At 42.7% G+C, this 21196-nt stretch overlaps 1 protein-coding gene across 1 annotated transcript; it reads left to right on the top strand.

The window, feature by feature from the left end:
* The first annotated feature begins 6822 nt into the window (after positions 1 to 6822).
* On the top strand, positions 6823 to 18325 carry LOC146979992 (BTB/POZ domain-containing protein KCTD16-like). Its single transcript, XM_085790046.1, has 2 exons — positions 6823 to 8753; positions 17051 to 18325. Exons 1-2 carry the CDS (start codon positions 7931 to 7933, stop codon positions 17500 to 17502), a joined length of 1275 nt encoding a protein of 424 aa, XP_085646172.1. The 5' UTR covers positions 6823 to 7930; the 3' UTR covers positions 17503 to 18325.
* Positions 18326 to 21196: the final 2871 nt, after the last annotated feature.

The raw sequence follows: 21196 nt of genomic DNA on the forward strand, positions 1-21196 counted from the left end.
CAGTAGGGTAGATGGTAGCTATATCAAAACTAATCATTGAATTAATATAGCCTAATTTACAGGTGCGCTTTATGCTAACTGTTGTTGGTCCCACTGGGGGTGACCGCAGACTGTGGGGACCTAACATCTGTAAAAAGTTAAATAGTTTAGTATTGTAATGCTCTGCAGCTAAGTTAATAAAATGTCAAAGTAACTAAAATGTGGACTAAAGGGTAATATATGAACTCCACATTATCATTTGGTAATGTAGAGAGTGTCTGCAGGAACTCCAGGTTTATGTTTATGTCAAATTGTGCTGTCAGATGATATTATTTTCTATGACAGGCTGAAGCACTGGATTATAAAATGGAGCCCATGCAAGACACCCTGTCTGTGCAGTATGTAGTTTGATGAGGTTCAGTTTTTCTCAGTTCTCAAGCAGGTAGGCAGATTATGCTTGAATAACATAACTAAGTAGCAGTAAAAGTAGCTGAAATACAAACGTGGGGACTTGTCAGTAATAATTTATCTGAATATACTGAGAGCAACTCATCAGTCAACCTTAACTGTATGATGTCTGTGGTCATGATGACATCCTTTTCATTTTTACCAGCATCAACACAGTTGTATTACAGCTGACGAAATCTGGTAGTCATAATAATTTCAGGGCTCCTCTATGATGTGAATAAATAATTTATATTTCATCATTTTTCACTGTTGCAAAGCCTGTTAAAGTATTAGGATGTTGTAGGTGGGAGTGTGCTTTGAATATTTCAACCAAAGTGTGTTGAAAAAGTGTTTTCAGGATATAAAATGGCCCTAGAAGCCTGTGGTCTCATCGTGAGACTGATGTTTTGATGAGTTCTCCTCCTCGCAGGTGTCCTTTATGAAGCATCAGGTTCAATATTAGAGTACTGTGACTTTGAAAGCTCGCTTCTCAAAATCAATACCTTAGTGTTTTTTCCCACCAACTTATATTCTTTTTCAGTTTTTCAGGCAATTCATTGCGATAAATCCTGGGAGAGGCACCAAGGCAGAGTCCTGTCATAACAGACAGAGGACAATTATGACATTAGTCAACACTGCGGTCTTCAGAAATTATGGACTTTGAGTGGGACTTTGTAAAAGTCAGTACACGCACACTTCACCATGTGTAAGGGATTTTCTTTGCTGCCTGTGTTATAAGCTGTCTGACACTTTGAGAGGAGCATGAAGAAAAGTGTGGGAAAAAATGACACACCAAAGAATCCAGTTAACTTCTGAAAAAAGTCACGGATAAATCCAAGAGGTAATATTTTAACAGATGAAAAATAAGTAGGCTACTGAATTAATCAAGCTTTAATTTATGGCCATCAAAAATCTACAATTGAAAACGTTGCTTTAAAAAAAAAAAAAAAATTTTTTACCCAAAACAAGAGACAGTCTGGCACCTCTTGATCATAAGAGTTGTATCATTGTCATGATGACCATCTGTTTCATTTTCTATTAATGTCCTAAACCCATGCCCTTCCCAAGTTAGAGAATTAGTACACAAATATATCAAATACACAGGACTGCAATCTCTTTAAATATTGTTATATTGTTACATTTTGTGTTAGCCTATGTGAAAACACAGATTGAAAACTATAAACCATTACTTTGGAGCAATGGAATGTAGTGACCTACATTTGAGCAGTTGCCTGTGTTGTTAGACTGCAAGTTAAAATTTCAGTCTTTCAGCATGAATATGACTTCCAAAGCAACATTAGACAAGACATTTGAGAAGAAATGAGTTATAAACTTAACATTATTCAGAATATTAGCTGGTTTCACTACAGTTTATGTATGGTGAATGATAGAGGAAAAGTAGAAAAAGGATAGCAATCCACTCTCGATCAACACAGTGATTGTAGACTGTGCAGGTGCAAACAAGTTCAACACAAAATGACCACCAAAGCCTTCATGTAGGTTGGATTGTTGCCTTATAGACAATTTGGATTTAACTTGATGTAGATAATTGGCAATTGAGCACTTTCCTGTCAACTACATCAGAAAACAGCTTGCACTTTGAAATTGTCTTTCTCTCTGTATAGTGTCAATGGTCATACAAAAACATAAAAAGAGGCAAAGGAAATGTTTTGCTTTGTCTTTGGTGTCACTAAAATGATACATTCTGAACCGTATCCTCTCAGAGAGAAAACCATAGAGTATGAGGTCTGCATGCATTTTTAATGCAGGACGTGAGACACATCAGCCGTACTAAGCTTTTTAATTGATTGTATTTCCCTTCTCTACTGTCAACCCAACATTCATGTCTTTTTGAGCTACACTTATGTCCTGTAGTTGAGTCCATTAATGAAGCTATGGTAACAAATCACATTTGGAGATGATAAACAAGGGACAACAAAACATTGTGACTGAGGTTACTATAAATATCTGTCTGAATAGGGTAATGGGCATATGAGGTTCAGTGCCGTCTTGTGACTCATTAGTAAACTAAAAACTCTCTTTTAACACAGGCAGGCTGTGAACACCTTTCTGTAGTAAAGCCAGGTGTTTAGGCCAGAGTCTGCATCCACAGCTACCGCTTCAGTAACCAGGGAAAACTTTAGGTGCTGAACCATGCACCACATCCTCAGCGATGCCATGTGCTACTATGCTTGTCTCTTTTAATATGGCTATGTTCTGTCCAGATGTTTTTTAACTGTCTGTCTGCTGCTGTTTTGTGATGTCTGTTGTGTTTTTCCCTCCTTCATCCCATAGGAGGTCTTTTGCCACTTAGCAGACGTTTGCCTTTGATTAGAATGTAGTCTTAGCTAACTTGCCGGGTTAAATAAACTTGGACATTATCATTGGCTTCCCAAACATGGATATGGACATAAGCAGTTCCTGATCTGGTTGGATTTCCCCCATTGACCACATTGCTTTACAGTACATATTTAGCCTGTGCCTCCAGGCCGTTTTAAGAACTGTATCTGTAAAATTAGCAGTATAAAAAGGTCATTGGGGCCGAGTTTATATTCACGGAGAGAGGTTTGGGGGGGTCATGCGTATTCTCCTGTGGAAAGTGTTTGCCCCAGAGCTGTGGATTCCAGTAAATCTGGATGAATCTCTCCCGTAGCAAAAGCAGGGCTGTTGTCATTTATGTCTGTAATGTCCAAAGCTAAGCTGTATGCATGAAAAGGATTTAAGAGCTGATACCAGAGGATGCAGACGGCTTTTTGCAGAACCCCCCTCGGTCTATCCGCTGGCTGATCAGAAGATTGCCTGACACTGTGTCCACACAGCTACTTCTTTCCGCAACAAACTGGGCTCGTCAAGCATCAAGCTCTGTCACTTTCAGCGCCAGATCCTCCAATATTCCTGATAACAGACCCTGACTGGCTTCATCTGCTCTGGAGGTATAGCTGACTTGTCTCAATGAAACTCAATGAAAAGAGGAGGCTAAACAACAAATAATGCAGTCACCATCTGAAGTTTGTCATTGGTCGTTGACCACTAAAAAAAAAGAAAAATGTATTGACATTATGGATAAAAAATATATACTGTATATATTCAACCTGACATTGTGTACTGTAATGCAACCTTTTCCTGCTTCTCTTGCTTGATCATGCACTGAGCCCCCCCCCTCTCCCTCTACCTTGGCTCTAACCCAATACTCCAGTTCCACACTGACACAGATGGGGTGAGACACGCCACAGCGTCCATAAGCCAGTGAGTCAGTCTTGATAAAATAGCGTCACCAAGAGACTGAGGGGATAATTACACAGTGGACAGTATGGAATAATGTTAATGCATCATAATTAGACATATTTTTATAGCTCACATCATTCCTAATCCAGGTCAGATCAGGTAAAATCAGTTTGTGTTAACTTAATATCAAAACCTGCATGTATGAATAAGCAAAGGATGGACACAAAAAAGCAATACTATGTATTTATTTCTGTTGAAATATTGTATATAATGCAATAGATTGCAATGAAGTTCAGATGCTATAATATTTCAATGTTAATCATTCCTCATTTAAATTCTTCTGAAGGAATGATTTAACAAATTGTGTCAGGCTACTTCGTGGTGCATTGCTGGGGGAGGTTAACCTACTAAAAGTGTAACTGTGGAGATGACAGTGGACGACCTATCATACTCAACCACAGTATGTTGGCTGTGCAATCCCAGAAGTTCCTGTCATCGATGAACCAACCACAGGTAAGTCGGCAGCATAAACTCCATAACTCCAAGTCCAAAGTTAGCTCCTGTGTCTCATGATGTTGTTCTGCTGTTCTACAGTGCCATTACTTAGATGGTTCTCTGCACATCAATCACCGTGTGGTCTACAGGAACGGGTTTGAACAGAGAGTCTACAGAAAATATAACTGAGGCCAAATCACTCAGCGTCCATCGATTCAGCTTCTTCCGCTGGTAAGTGCTACCCAGCACTCCACACACAAACAACCAACACCACCCAACAGGGCTTCGTCACACTCGGTTATAGAAGCCATTTGAGGTCTCCAAACAGTTTTGGTGGAACAACAGAGTAAAACTAAATCCTCTTAATATACAGTGCAAGAACATTTACATAATGTCCCCTGAGTAGGATATAAGACTGCTGTTCACAATGAAGATACATTCCTCATAGCATATCAATATATGCCCATAGTCCAAACTCTAAATGAAGAGTAACTTATTATCCACACTATTATGCAGCACAGAGTCCAAAGGGAAAACCCAGGGATGTAGGAAGAAGCTGCAGCTGGACTGATAGGATGTTTTTCTGGGTTATGACAAACATTCAAGTTGAAGAGCTTCACAGTGTATCAAACTTTTTAACATAAAAAATGGCAATATAGAATAATTCACTGTTAATTCAATGTTATTCAGGTGTAGACATTACAACAAAGATCGACATTAATCCCTACTTATGGAGACAAATTAATGTTGCCAAACTTATCAAAAAACATTGGTGAGTTTTCTTCAGAGTCTGGTCAGCAGGAAGTGTGTTGTCACAAAGTTAAAGTCATGGTTTTTGAACATGCTGTTGGGCCAAAGTCTTTGTTACTTCATGTATGTTACCTTCTTAGGCAGTAAAAGCTAGTATAGGAAGGATTTTTTGGTAGCACAGTGGAAAAAATTGACATAGGCCTTTTGGATTCCTACTCTCTCAGCACCAAATTGTGCATTTAGTCTTGTCGGTCAAGAGAGATGAAAAAATAGAGTCAATCAATTGCCTTGCAAAGAACTGGGCTTAGAAGGAAACTGGCCAAGTTGTCTGATTAAACTTAGTGCGGACAAGCAGCACTGTGCCCAAGCCACTCTGCACTTTATAATGCAAGAGCTTTCAAAACCCACTATTATCAATTTAATGTTAAAACACATACAGGTTTCCTTACTTCATGCTCAGCTGGGACCCGTATTGTTACATTATTCATGGCGAAGTTGCAGGAAATTCAACCCCTTCCAAAAGATAGGATAGTGCATGAACAGGAAATAAAACAAAGACAGGAGACAGGGAAATTGGCTCTAATGGCTGGATGAGTGAGATGAATAAGAAGCATAGTCTGTAGCACATATGGGAAGAGAATCATTGGGAATCAATTTCCTGTTGTATAAGTAAAAAATCAGAGACCTGACGACCTGTAGGTGAGTTTACAAAGAAAACACCAGAGTGAGCGACACCAAATGATATCTACAGTGTTTGCAACTTAGATGTTAAGGTCACGCACTGACACAAAACATTACAATATCATGTATAATATAAGCTGTAAAACCTAACATCACAGAGAAAGAGATCAGTGGTGCTGACTGTAGCTCTAAATCCCCACTGTTTGAATCCCACTCAGTCCCCTGTGGCTGCTTAGCAACCCCTCTCCAGCACAATATACTCTGAATTAACAGGGTAAAGCGTGACCGCTGCCTCCTCAAAACCACAAGTCAAGGGTGCTCTCCCATCATCAACGCCTTCTCTCAGCACTGCAGCAATAAAAGGCTCTGATTTATTATAACATGGCTTCAAATCATATACAAAAAAACAAACAAAAAAAACAAAACGAAACAAAAAACACACCAAAGACACACAACAGAAGACACAAAGCCGTCTGAAAGCCAGATTGTGGCTCTTTGTGCTGTGGGCAGTGGATAAAAGGGACCTGACACGTCATATAAAACAAACAAGTCGGCAGTCTGCCCTCTTTTATTCAGGTGACCATGGATCTTTTAAATGCATATTTAGGGTTATATTTACTCCCACATCTGTTGTTCACCTTACATAAAAGTAGCTTGTGACCTACATACTGTTATTTATAGATGATGATATGCATTGTCAAGCTTTAAATTCAGCCCTGCGTCTCACTTTCTCCAAACTGGATTTTCCACCCTACACTACTTGGCTTCACTATGGAGTATGATGGCTCTATGACAAATTTACTGAGCAGGCTCTGAGAAATAATGTACAAGTCCCAAACCCCTGTCCTCCTTCTACTATAATCCAGAATCAAATGACTCGGTAATGAAGGTTTCATGATTTTTTTTTCTTTTCTTTTTTTGGTTACCCTCGTAAAACTGCAAGGAGGTGCACTTTATGGGGGATTTGCTCCCAAAATGGTCGAAAGGATTAATGCAGAATGAAAAGACATTCTTGTAGTGGGGGGATCAATCACTGCTTTTATTTTTAAGTCGTCTATATGTGTTTGTATAGGAGTAGACGGAGCACCGGGCTGCTGAGTGCTTACGGGGCGAGCTGGGAGCTGGCCGTGGTGCTGAAGTAACAACTAGTCAAATCGATGAGGAAAGGATCAATTTTCATATTCGGGCTCACAGTGAAGTGATGCCGCTTAGTCGGATGCAGGAGAGTGCGACTGTCATTTTTACTTTAGTTTATTTAATTTCTGTCTAAGTCGTTGTTGGCAGTTTGTAAAAAGCAGTTACAGAGTAGTGGCAGGCTTCAGTGTCCCTGGAGAGGAGCAGCTCCGTTCACGCGTGGCTGTCACTGCCGATGGGTCTTTGAGCAAGACACTGCATGATGGGACCTAACCCCTCACCCGTCTCCCGGGATAAGCGCGTCAGCTAAAAGCGTTAAATGCGAAAGCCTCTGTGAAGACTCAGAAGAAGGGATTAAAATCCGCAACGCCGGGATGTTAAGACTGCATTAGACCTGAATCCTCTCCGCCAGCTGCACGTCGCCCGTGGCTAGATCAGAATTTCATGGGAAAAAAACTGCACAGATGTGCCCACATCAGTCCATTTTCTGTCGATCTTCTGCAAATGTCATTTTCCTTTAAGATGATGTAAGACACCACTTCACGGGACGGTTTTCCCCCCCTTCTCTCTCTTTCTTGCACAGCTTAGAGCAATATTATCTTTAACCTTCTGCCGGACCAAGCGTTTCCGCTCTCAGCAGTTTGGAGAGATGGGTGCGCGCAGGAGTCCCGCTTCCACCCTCCGCTCTGTGAGCAGCCTCGCAGCATCTTTCAGCATCCCATTTGTGAGGAGCGACGCTCAGTAGCAGGATGATGGGATGCACGCACAGCGCTCAGTTTATCTCGGGACTGATGTGATTGAACTAAAGCCAAACGAAAGAGGATGAATCTCTCCACAGGAAACTTAGGCGCAAAAACATTTTGACTTCTTTTTGATGGCAGGAAAATTCTGAGTGAGTGAGGAGAATATATTTTTTTCAAGTCACAGCCATGAGCCATCGCAGTGGATGTGTGTAACATGATGCTGGTTATGATAATCGATCCGGTTAAAAAAAAAAAAAAGGATTCACATTTAGGCATGGGCTTAATGGATATACTGTAGGCACACCTTTGGGATTCTTTGCCATGAGGCCCTGGATGTGAGGACTGCAGCTTGAATCAAGACTGTGCTTTGGATCTTGAGTGCATCAACACCATGCAGCTACACCCCACACCCTGAACTTCTGGGACGTTTGCGCGGCGCGATCGAGACTCAGAATTTCATGCAAGATTAGCAAAAAATGGCACTGAGCGAAAACTGCAAAACGCAACCTGCAAAAGAGCAAGGCTCTGTGCAGAACCCCCCATCGGATGTCATCGAGCTAAATGTGGGTGGGCAGGTGTATTACACTCGCCATGCCACCCTGACGAGCTTTCCAAATTCCTTACTGGGGAAGCTGTTTTCTAACAAGAAGGGTTCTTCAAATGACTTGTCCCGGGACCTTAGAGGACGTTATTTTATCGACAGAGATGGTTTTCTGTTTAGATATGTGCTGGATTACCTTAGAGACAAGCAGGTTGTTCTGCCTGACCACTTCCCTGAGAGGGGGAGACTCAAAAGAGAGGCGGAATTCTTCCAGCTGCCAGAATTGGCCAAACTTTTGTCATCCGAGGACTCGAAACTATTTCCAGACGACTTGTACCACAGTGATTTCGACGATGCGTCGCAGGGCAGCGACCAGAGGTTTTACCCCTCTTACTCTTTAGACAGGAGGTATGGCTACATCACTGTCGCTTTCAAAGGCGTTTGCGCGACGGGTGGCAGAGAAAGTCAAAGTGACGCCAAAGCCAAAAAGTTGCCGCGGATCTTCATCAGCAGCAGGATCGGCTTGGCGAAGGAGGTGTTTGGAGACGCCCTGAACGAGAACAGGGACACGGACAGACCGCCGGACCGCTACAGCTGCAGGTTTTACCTCAAATTCAGGCACTTGGAGCGAGCCTTTGACATGCTGTCAGAGAGCGGGTTTCATATCGTGGCCTGCAACACGTCCCTGACCGCGTCCTCCATCGGTCATTACGCGGATGACAGGGTCTGGTCCAATTACGCACAGTACATCTTCTACCGTGAGTGAAGATTTACTCTTAACGTAGAATAATGTGACAAGTGATGTGAATTAAATTGCCGGTTTCGACCTTCAGATGTCATAATTAAAACAACAAACATAAACAACTCCTGTGTGAAGTAATGAATATAAAAGATGCCCCTCCCTCCCCTCAGGTAATCACATCCAAACATCCGTGCAGTGAAGGCTGTTTAACTCATTAGAGAAGTGTAATTGTAAAAAGAAAAAGTTTGGGTTAAATAGTTTTCCATATGATGGCCCATCTAATGTGTTTGCGTGGTGCAGATTAAAAGACTGTCTCCAGGAAGACATGTGTAGCTCACACCACCAGGAGGCATGGTCGGGTTGCAGCACATCCCCGATTTTTTCCCCCCTTACATCCCATGCCTCTAAACTTCTGTTTTGAGTCCGACTTGCCCACAGTCTACAGACTCATGGGAGTTGAGTCACAATGCTGCTGTACATATGCGTCATGCGTAAACAGATGCTGAGATTCTGCCAACCGATGGGTTATGAATAATATAGCACCAGTGGGCAGCGAGATCTCAGATGAGCGCTGCTGCTTTTTCTTGAATCAGCTTTGATTTTCCATTCGACGGCAAAGTTTGTTCATCAGCAAATGCTTTAATTAGCTGCAAATGTGGTTCACTCCACTCATCGCAGAGGGAGGAGTTGGACCATATGGCCAATTAAAAAGCACTTTGTTCATTATTCTGAGAGGCTCCCTTTGGAAGAGCTGTAGACAACCCAGCTGATAGGTAAAGGTTGGAGATGCAGGAGGGTGGGCCGAGGAAGACATGGCATATGGGTTGCTAATGATTTACCAATAGTGTTGTTAATTTGGGATAATTATAACAGAGGGGTCCTCCATTAACTGCAGCAACATCCTGCCAAGTAGGATTTTCCTGAGTCATTCAACTTTTTTTTTTTTTAGAGCAGAGCATATGGTGTAGGTGTTCACCTCCCCCCCCTCTCGCCCTCCCCATTAACAGACAGCCCTAGGACAAAGGCATGTGATGGGACAGTAGGAGGTGGATGCAATGGAGGGAAGAGGCAGGGGAGAAACTGTAATAAGCATGGTAAAAGAGAAAATAAGATGGAGAGTATGAAGAGCATGCGAGGAAAGGGGAAGAGAGAAGGAATTTAAGGAAGCGAGCTGAAAGGAAGTGGAGAAGAGGGAGGCAAGCAGATGGAGGAGAGAGAGTGGCTAAGCATGAGGGATGAGGGAGTAAAAGTTGCATGAGACCTGGCCATGGGGAGAAAGAACTGAGGCAGAAAGAAGAGAGGGGAAGCGAGGAGCAAAAATAGATTAAAGTATCAGACAGGAAAGTTCATCGAGTCCGAGTGAGGGGGAGAAAAAATGAGGGTGGAGGAAGAGTGGGAGAAAGAGAAAGAGAGTGAGACTGGATTTTAAGTAAAAGAGAGCAGCCGAGGTGAAGGCGGGAGGAAACACACACATATACGTGGCGAGCATCAGAGACAGAGACCTAGTCAGGATGATGGATAGACACGTCAAAGGCATACAGGCGTGAGAGCCTCTGCATCACAGCAGCATCGCGGCCCGCATCCACTTTCAAAACTAATACTGTAACCTGATTCTGAATGTGGGACACTGGCTGGCCTAGGGCAGGTACTGTAGTCCTGAACCAAGAATACATGTAGACAAGTGCACCTTTGGGAGGCGGCATGAAACAGATGTGCTTTATTGTTGTTTGTCGTTTCCAGCAGAGCACTTCGCTGCCCCCCTCTTGGCCTTGGCCCATCCCATCCAGTCACTTCTGGAGTGAAAGGAGGAGGCTGTGTTTGTGGAAAGTGTAAGAAGAGCAATCCAGTGCAGTAAACAAATTGAGAGACTTTCTTCCAGCCTGTCAGTTCCTTAGCATCATCCATGTTGCTCCTCTTTTTCAATGCATCACTTGTTTCCTGCAGACTCCACTGACTCTCAGTATTAGTGCAGACTCCAGTTTCCCGAATCCCCACGGTAGTTATTCATCATTTTACAGTGCAGTGTCATCTGTATTAACAGTCAAGGGATGAATTCCTTCATAAAGTTAAGGTGCTCTGCTCTAAATTATTGTCGCCCACGCCTGCCTGGTTGGATGTATGCTCTTGAATTCTCCGCAGACTAAAACAAATGATACTTTCAGCAAAAGGGCACTCTCCTCAGGAGGCCACAGTGTCTGGGCATTCATCATGGACAAGAGTTTCTACCCCTGATGGCCATGATGAATAATTCACATTTGACCCACTATGACCTGTTTACCCTTTGAATAAAAAACAGTCGGAGAAAAATGGATCACAACCGATTCCCAGCACATCCGCAGCAGAATTAACAAGACTGTCTTTTTTAGCTGGTTTGGTTAAAATGTACAGTATGAATGAAAAGTTAGTCAAAATCAAACTGAGATAATGTGCCAATAATACTGGATGGAGGTCAAAATGATTGGATAAATCAAAAATGATGAGATTAAAAAGTAAAGAAGTATGAATTGGTATCTCAAAATAAGGAGATAAGTAAAATGTTGGTTTATGAGGTAAAAAAGAGTAATTCAGAATTTTGACTTGCAAGTTGCACGGGTGGTTTGTTAGAGTAAACATTAAACACAACATAAATATTCAGTGTTGCCATGAGCAGTTTTTAAACACAAGTTATGTTTTGATTGTTTTCCAAATTGATTTCCACTGTATGAAATCCTGTCAGGTTATTTGTCAAGCAGAAATTCACATGGTTTTGCATGGCAGGGACATTTGGTTTTCCCGTTGGCAGTGATAACACTATTGTTGCAGTGATTAAAAACTCTTACTTCCCAGTTGGCACTTGGGACTGGTCTCCTTATTGCCAATTATCTCTGGGGAAAGAAGAGAGCGTTGGCTAATTTAAAAGCAATCTGTGATCTCAAAATATTTCCTCGTCTCTATACTCATCCACTGGAGATGCAATTTATAGAGAGATGAATGCAAAGCTATTTTTGCAGAAATTTTAAACACAAGTCGCACAAGAATGGGCTGTTTAATTCGGTTCACAGGTGAATATCTGTCATCACCTGAGACAAAGTCTCATCATAACCTGCTTTGACATTACAGCCTCCACATCACAGTGGCTTAGCAAATCATCATTGAGCATTGGTGCTGGTATCATCAGGGATAGTTTCATCTCTCCTACTCTGTGCAGAAGTGTCCTGTCAAAGTGGGAGACGGTAAAGATGGAGAGTGATTACACTTGCCAGGTGTGCTCTGTTAATACAACTGTGCAGTCTTCATTTGAGCTGTGAGTGAGCTGATGTAGGGCCATAATGGCTCCTGAACAATGGCCACAAGGCGGCAAGGGAGAGACAAGGAGGAAAGTAATCAATTGCTTGGGCGTAATAGAGGCAGAGATTGGGCCGTCCCCAAGCTCCCAGAGAGCCTGGAGCCTGGATGGATTGGCATTGCCTACAAGAGATGGATGGTGTTGCCATGAATAACTCATATACGTCTTAAAGAGCACCTGGGCAGAAAAATGGTCAGGGATAACGCACGGGTGTGCATGCTTATGCCATTTTTTTCTCACAATAGTTGCAGAAGCTTGTACACTACATCAGCTCAAGTAGACAATCTGGCTCACCTTGGGAGTAAATCTGAGTTTATTGAAAAGGTGCAGATGCAAGAGGAAAATGTAGTTTTTGCAATCAATCACTCTAAAAAAGCAGCATGCACTGAATTTTGTAGGGCAGCGCTGGTGCTTTTTCATGTTTTAGGTCATTAAAAAAAAAGTTTGCAGGCTGCTGTTGCTGCTGTTTGTTTTTCTGGTTCTCACTACAGGCCTCTGTATTGATTTCTTGGAGGCCATTGGTTTTCATTTCAGCTTCAGGTGTTGAATAATAACCATTTATGCATGAAGCAACCCACTTCACACATGCCTGTCTGTACATGCTTATTGATTGTGCACCCCCCCCCCCCCAACAATAAATTGCAAGACTGTGGGTGCCCTTGAATGCACCAACAAGGAGAGTTTCCACAATACCCCCTGTTTCATTTCTGAGGGAAGAGAAGGCAAAATAGCAAATGAAGTGAATAAGTATAGGCTTGATGGATATTATATTGACATAAACATCTTCATCAATGAAAAGACTGAACATAAAACACTTACAACTTTGCCATCACTTCTTCTCTTTCTAAAGCAGAAGCTTAACAAAACATCATGGTTCATTGTTCAGCCATGATTTACATACTGCCATTTTTGTCCTGGTTCTGCCACTTTAGCACCGTGTAGCTGCTGGAGAACAGGTACAACAGCTCTTACCGACTGCCTGACATCCTACACCTTAATGATCCCTCCAGAGACACTTAATGGCTACTGGGATGGTGGAACTCCTTACACATGTGGGCAGGGCTGAGTGTTTTCTGAAGAAAGGGGGATCGCCCCTGAAGGGAAGCTTTGCAAGTTAGTGAGCTTTCATTTTTAAGTATAGGACTCTGTTTGGTCCATGGCAACAACCTGTGACATGAGCTGGGGGATTTAAAAGCAGATCTCATACTTGGGCTCAGCGTTATTTGCAATTTCCTTAGTTGTATCTCTTTGGATATCACCTACTTGACAAGGCGAGGGATGCCAGAATTGCCCCTCTTCTTTCATCTCGTCTCTTGAGGCTTCATTGAGGCCATGACAAGAGCTCTGAGAACACTGAGGACGGCTTCTCCCTTTCCACAAGACTCATCTTGCTTCATCAGTCCGTGTGCAGCGGAGTGGTGTGGAGCTGGGTCAGAGGACAGGCCTACGGGGAGAGGCTGATATAGACATTTCAATCTGTCTGCGTGGCTTGTTCATCTCCCTGTCAGGGAGACACTCAGCGGGCAGCCACCCCCTGACTCTAGGAGGGGACAGCAACTGCTTGTCATTAACAATCAGCCAGTGAAGCTGTCACTCTCCTCGTGGAAAGCAGATAATTTGGGCCAAGGCTGACTATGAGAGACTATAAGAGGTGTTCTGTGCCCTTGAATTAGGTCATGTGAAGCTTGTTGGGACTCCATGGGTTGCCCTCGCTGCTGCTGATGAAGGGATTTCAGCAGAGTGGGTTGGCCAGGCCAAAGTAATTAATATTGACAAATTCAAATGTATGCAGATATTACAGACATTATTTTATCTGGCAAGAAGACAGCTGTGCCCATCAGTCAGACCGGACACTAACTGCTGAAGTGATACTTTGCAGCAAATAGGACAATCTTGGTGAAATGGATTTCCCTCTCCCTGTAAGGACAGTCACTGCCTTTGGAAGACAAGCCTTTTGTCTGCTGCAAGGACACGCTGCCCTAATTTGTGAGCTAACAAGCATGTAAACTACACTTCCTGAGGCAGAGGCAGAGTAAAAAATATTTGTGTAACTGGATATGAGAGACAGAGAATATATAAGAGTGTGTTTCTAGATCAGAGCTTCTGCACTCGCATGAGCTTAACTCCCTGACTGGCTGCATATGCATATTTAAGCTGCCAAACAAAATCACCCATAATGCTTACAGCTTTTTTTCACCAAAGTTACAAGTACTGTAGCGGCTTTTTTATTTCACAACCGTGTTGGCCAGAGAAATGTTTTTGTGCTAGAACCACACAGCAGTTCACACCACTGTCAGGACTTAGTTGTGTTTGGACAAATAGGCTGTAATGAAAGTGATCAAAGCAGATGCATTTATGTAAGAAATTCAGAAACGAAAGTGTTTTTTGTCTGAGCGAGACAGCTTGGATGTGAAACGCTGTCTTGTGTTTAAAATTTAATTTAATTTTATTAGATTGAGGGGACAGTTCGTATCACTGCCGTGACTTAAATGCGAGAGGCAAGGCAGCCTTTGGGTCACTCAAGTCTGAAAATGAAATAAATTGCGTTTATGGCCTCCTGGTGCAATAACCACGCAAAACTGCTGAGTGATTAGTCTTCCTCTGTCAGTTTTTGTTTATTTATTTATATAATTTCTGCCTCTGAATGTTGAAGCGCACCACTGTGCCGAGCCTTTCTCAGATTACACGAGTGTAGCACAGAGCTGCTCTGAAGAAATAATCATCAGACACCCATGATGAGTCAGTTCAGGAGCAGAGATGAAAAAAATTAAACAAAAGCACTAATGTCTGACAAGAAACCCACTGACATTTGAATTTGAGTTTGTCAGAGCTCGCTGCCTTCAGTCCCTATCATGTCCTACTTTCCTGCCATTTAAAACCTTTATATGGGAGAAAAAAGAAAAAAAAAAGAAAATGTGTCATTTAAGTCCAACATCAAGGAAGGTGAATTAACATAAAACGGACTTCTCCCACCCAGGCACCAGGACAAACACTCCTGCTTTCGTTAGATATGGAGCAGAGTTTGAGGATAGCCTGTGAGACACGCCTGCCTGCCCCTGCTCTGAGCTCGACTCCCTCTCTCTGTGTTATTTATGAGAAGTGCAGACGGTCTCAGGACCAGCCTCGGTCTTTTAATGTGGTTGGAATATGATCTCTTAGACCGACTGTATAGATCTGTGAAAAAACAGAATGCAATCAATGGCTTCCCTGAAAAGATACCTAAGTGTATTATACACACCCACTTGTTTAAATGTACCCAAGAATGACTGTGTTTCCTGACAAGCCTCTTAGTTGTTTCCTGTCTTGGCTCTGACAGAGACATCGAAGCTTGCTCGTACACAAATAGATTTCTCTGTTTGCATTATGGACCGTGCGGCAACACTCATTTCCACACCGATGCTCCGTTAAGAAAAATTGTCGACTGCAAGGAAAATGAATGCCCAGGTGCTTCTCAGCCTGTCTGTGGCTTCTATACAATTCATTCTCCTGCTTGGCCTGAAAATTTTATGATGCTATTATTGGGTGTTGGCTAGTTTTCTAAATGGGTTGCCCCTCTGGACTACAGCATCCATCCATTTAGAAACAATGCTCACCCTGCCGCCTCTTGATCCATCCCCACTAAAGCGCCTGCATCCATTTGCCCGGTGCTGCTCGTCTGCTGGATTCAACTAGATTCATTTTCTGTGGGGGGAAATTGGTGCACTGATTGGCCTCTTCACTCATGGATTAGCCATTAAAAAGCTGTTAGTGACTCTCTCACTATCATCCCAATGCAATCATCGCACCAGAGATAAGGTCATTATTACAGTGTGTGCAGAGAGGTTAAAATCCCCCTTGAACTCTGTTCAGTATAAATTGGTGCATGCAGTGGAAGGAGGTAATGGACAAATTATTGCTCCCTCAGAGATATCACTGGTATTGAGTCTGTATCATCACAGTGGAAAAAGCCATTAAGAGGGTTTTAGAGTCTGTGTGAGTTTATTTTCTCGCACACTGCTGTTTGTTTTACAGTGAGCAAAGCAAGTTTCCAACGCTGCACATTTCTACCTGTTATAACATCGTAATGAGACCATAGTTCAAGGATATTTTTGGAAATGAAAGACATCTACTGTGTTTACTGTCTTTGCTTGAACACTTCACAAGCCAGCAGGCAGTGCAGTACAGTATTTCTGCTTCATAATTAGCAGTGTAGGAGGATGTGAGATGAGAGAAGTAGGCACAGGAGGGAGAATGAAGGCTACTAAAACCTGCTCGCACCAGGTTCACTGCTCACCCAATCCTTGTGACAGGAGGTCAGAACACCTGCAGGGTCTGCAGGCACATCTATCCAATCCATTATTCACTGACCTGGTTCTGTTACTTCCCAAGATAACTTATTTTTTGTTTTTTATACCTGCTTTTTTTTTTTTTTTTACATTGTCACCTCCCTAAAGGTAGAAAACACATTCATACACTTATTTGACTGAGTGATCTGAAAACAGAAAATAATACACCACCTCCTTGGCAGCCAGGTTACAATTCTAATAAGAAACTGTGACGGCAAACCAGATTGCTTTGGCTCTGAGACAAGCTTTGCCTTGGGAAATGGGAAAGGTCTTTCAGGGAGTCACAGTGAACTGCACTAAGCTCTGGGGTCCTCCTTATCAGAGGAAGCAATATGCACAGCCCACCAGCTTCTTCAGATTCAGCAATTAAATGTCAAAGCCAATGACTTGCGCGTTCATACATCTAAATACCCACACACACACACACACACCACCACCACACACTCTCATCTGACATTCGTTTAAAGATATTTGTATGACATTGAAACTGCTGTGTAGGCATTTGTCAGCATTTGCTTGATCAGTACAACTGTTTCTTTTGATTAGTTGTGGAATCTGTCACCATACAGACAGCCGGGACACTGGGTCATGCCGCAACAGAACATTTACTGCATGTGGTCAAGACGACTGAGCGTGCGTTTGGGTTTCTGTGTTTTCCTATAGGTGGGCCCTCCAGGTGGTCGTCCTCTCACTGTGACTGCTGCTGCAAGAGCCACAAAAGCGAGCGCGAGGGAGAGAGCGGCACTTCCTTCAACGACCTCTCCACCTCTTGTTCCGAGACCCAGTCGGAGGCCAGCTCCCCTAAAGGGACCGTGATCCGTGGCCCCGTGAGACGGCAGACCAACATCCAGACGCTGGACCGCCCCATGCCTAAAGGACAAGTTCACATGCTGCAACAGGCAGAGATGCGCCGCAAAACTGACATGGTGCGCATGAGAACCTTCGGGGTCCGTGAACGAGAGGCGGCGAAGAGGAAAGCGAATAAGGAGAAGATGACTCCGGAGCAGGAGCTGGAGAAATGCATCCAGGACTTCCGGCGCATTAGGATTCCTGATCGCTTTCCAGAGAGGAAGTACATGTGGCAATCGGAGCTGCTGAGAAAGTACCGTCTCTAAACGCGAGTGTGAAGAAAAGAAAAGACAGGCAAGAGAAAGAGGGATGGTACTGTAGTATCATGTCACCGTCAGTGAAGAGTATTTACTGCATAGGCAATAGACCGCACCTTCTCAGACACATACTGTACTTAAAAAAAAAAAAGACTTTGGACACTTTTCCTGCCAGCATGACTAGAGGAGCACACACAGTACAAGGCAGCGTGAGTCATTGATTTGTGACGTATGCACAGTGTTGTGTATGATATGCACATGTGTAAATCAGGTTACTCCTGTTGGGGCTTACATCGCTAACCCTGTTCTCGCCTCAGAGAGCTGGCAGCCCAGCATACTAAAGGCTACTACTATATCACTAGTTGAAGCAACAAAGCAACCTCAGGGGCAACATCCTATCAACTCATCAACTTAACACATATTGTATGTGCAATTGCCCTCAATAGCTGTTTTTTAAATTGATGTACCCAGATGGTGCTGTGAGTTAGCAATGGAATATCACTATACTCCACTGATAACACATATAACGAATAGTAAGCTTTGATAACGGCACTGCATGTCATTTCACCCTTAGCATCATTATGCAATATCAAACAAAATTTCAAGTCACTGTTTAGTGTGATGGGTAAACATGGTGTGATATGACTGAGATTGACGTAAATAAGGAAAGCACTGCCTAGATATGTTTGCCATTGTGAAAAATTTTGTCAAATGTCATTACAGTATGTGTTGGATAGACCATGTTGTGTAGGTAGAATATAATGCCAATGGATATTGATCTAATTATTGATTGTAAGTGTGCAAAAAAGCTAATAAATGCATTAGAATTGTATTTATTTATAGTGAACCATTTTATAACTTTCTACATATTTAGACTTAATAAGACAGTCCAATCTTTTTTTGCAGCTGGCCTCTTACTTTTAATTGACTCCCATCTCTAAACAGCAACTGTGCAGCTTTAGATTTCTAGATTTCTACACATGTTGGGAAGGTGAGCACCACACTGTAGTGAGAGTAGCCTAAGTGTTAGAGGGTGGTGTTCAACAATAGTGTCCCACAGAGAACCACAAATGTAAGGGAGGGATTAAACAGTGTGTTTATCTCTTCATGCAACTGTTGAAAATAAGCCAGTCACACCCCTTCAGGCACCGAGGTACTTTTCATTATCATTTAACATACAGTAACATTTTATGGGGTTACAGGTCATTTTAAAGAGGAGCTTTTATGCTTTTTCAAGTTTCCCCTTTCATCTCCCAATTGCCTGGAGAAATCCACTTTGCATGCTCGGCCAGAAGCATAACCACCTCCACTGTAAGTACAAATATTTTATTGTGAGCCCAGCACTTCAAGGAGTGCTGCTTCAACAACCGTGCACAGTTCAACGCTGCACTTTTGCAGTGGTTATATATCTGAAGTACAGGACAAATCCAACTTCTTGTTGCCCAACAGGATACTCTGGCTCACAATCTGCACTATTATTTGTGAATTTGTGATGTTTAACCAGGTCACCTGATCACACTGGTGCAAAGCAGCTAACAACAAATAAAAAGGTAGATACACGCTTACATGATTCTCAGTATTGACATGCTTTGTCTTTTAGTCACACTACTCAGTTCTTGTTTTAGTGGATAAAAACGGCAAAAGGTGGGGAGTCCCTACCTGTGAAGGGGATGTAAAGTTAGATTGTCTGTCCACACCTCGGTTATTCATGTCCAGTTCGTCCATGGAACTGTCCACAGATTAAAAAAACAAACAAACTGAAATTATTCAAAGATGTGAAGTGGGTCATGTGCGTGCATTTTCAGACTGTAGAGTGACTTCATTCACAAGTTCTGTCCTCATTTCTGACATTTCCCTTGACGGCCTGATGGGCTCAGACAACCTCTGAAACGACCTACTGACTGACTGACTGACTGTACAATCTGTAAAATAAAACGATTGCAGAATACAAAAACTGAAGACATTGCATTTGCAGGCAGTGATTAAGTTTAGTCATGGCAAACAAAATAGTGTAGCAGCTGGCTGACATTGTTTCTTCACTTACATGTCAGTGCTCAGACAAAAAGTTGATGCCATTAGCCTGTGAAAATAAACACAGACTACAACTATGACTCCAAAAGCACACTTAGATGACAAACAGCCAATCACAGGGCTTACATTTTCCATGGAGTGAACTTTTCAAAGCCGAAACACAATCTGCTGCTGAATATCACTTCATCTGGATCAGTCGTGGGTGAATTCAGCAAAAACAGCGTCATGTGTTGTCGGAGGCAGAAAGCCCACAGAGGACTGTCACAGGACAAGAAGCTTCAGAGAAGTAACATGGTCCTTCATCTCCACAACAGACTGAGGAGGAAAACTTTACTTTTCCCACATCAGCATTAATGAAAGTTGCCACGCTCGTGGGAACAAGACCCAGTTTGTAGCATATTCCCATGTGTCTGCTGACAGGGATGACAGCATACAATAGCTTGATGTATGTTTTTTTCCTCTCAACCTTGGGATACCAAAGTGCCACCGAGCTGAAAACAAAACCATCTTGTCTAGTGTTGCACCCATCATCTCTAGCTCACCCCACACAGACCTGCCTTCATTTAAGAAGTGAAATAGATCCTTCCTTGTTGACATTTTAATGTGCGCCTCATCCTCTTGAGAGGAACTCAAGGAAACGGAAAGAGAACCATAGCTGTGCATCACAAGCACCATTTATAGAGCACTATTTTTAGCAAACAGCTTTCTGCAGTGTCGCCACTTCACATCCATAAGGAGTGAGGCTCGGGGACCGAATCGCTGCAACCCCTAAAACAAGCCTGTGATGATAGATGAAGAACTGCTGCTCTCTTGGGACAGTAAGTGTCCTCCAACATGAGTTCAAAGGGAAATGCTTTGTTAGGGCTTGGAGATACGTTTTGCTCTATATGCAGAAATGCATATGACAGCGATGAGATTGTTAAGTATGAGGCATATACCCCTGCAGCCCTTCTACCTTTGTCAGCATGATGCAAACTGAAACCTGTAATCCTGAGCAAAAAAGACATCAGCCAGCCCCAATATGTTACAAAAGAGAAAGTTGAAAAATAATCTCAAGGCTTTCAAGTCTCCATTTAGCTACTATTTAACTAAGAAGAGATATGGGCTAGGATGTGAATGGACTTCCAGAAACTCAATAAACTAAGGGCATTAGATTCTTAATACGCCAGCAGAGAATAAAATAGCGAAAACCTGGATGGGGACTGTAACATAATGAATTTGTCAGGGATATAGTGGCCATTCTTCCTCTCCTCCTCTCTGCACACAGACCCATATCTCTTCCTCTCAGCCTGCATTCAATAGGAACACAGCATGAAATCTCTCGGTTTGAAATCCAATGCCCCTTTCCCCGTCTTTGAAAACCAGATCCGCTTTGGATGGCATTTTGCCGCACACTATCTGAATCCTAATACCCCAATAAAAAATCAATGCATCTGTTTTTGCATATCAAATGTACACAATGTCACAGAGTAGCCTGGCCTGGCCTGGCCTGACCCGGATGACCTTGCTGGCCTATCCCACACAACCACCTGAACAAAGCTGTTGCCACTCTCCTTTCATTACAGATCAATAGCCTCAGATCCTGGCCTTGGTCTTCTAGTCTTTATAGACGGTCGATAGCCAACATCCTCCTCTAGGATGCAAAGTAACATTAAATCTTCAATCAAAAAAC

The sequence above is a fragment of the Trachurus japonicus genome, chromosome 10 (assembly GCF_045865225.1).
Source record: "Trachurus japonicus isolate A0001 chromosome 10, Traja_1.0".
Classification (NCBI taxonomy): domain Eukaryota; kingdom Metazoa; phylum Chordata; class Actinopteri; order Carangiformes; family Carangidae; genus Trachurus; species Trachurus japonicus.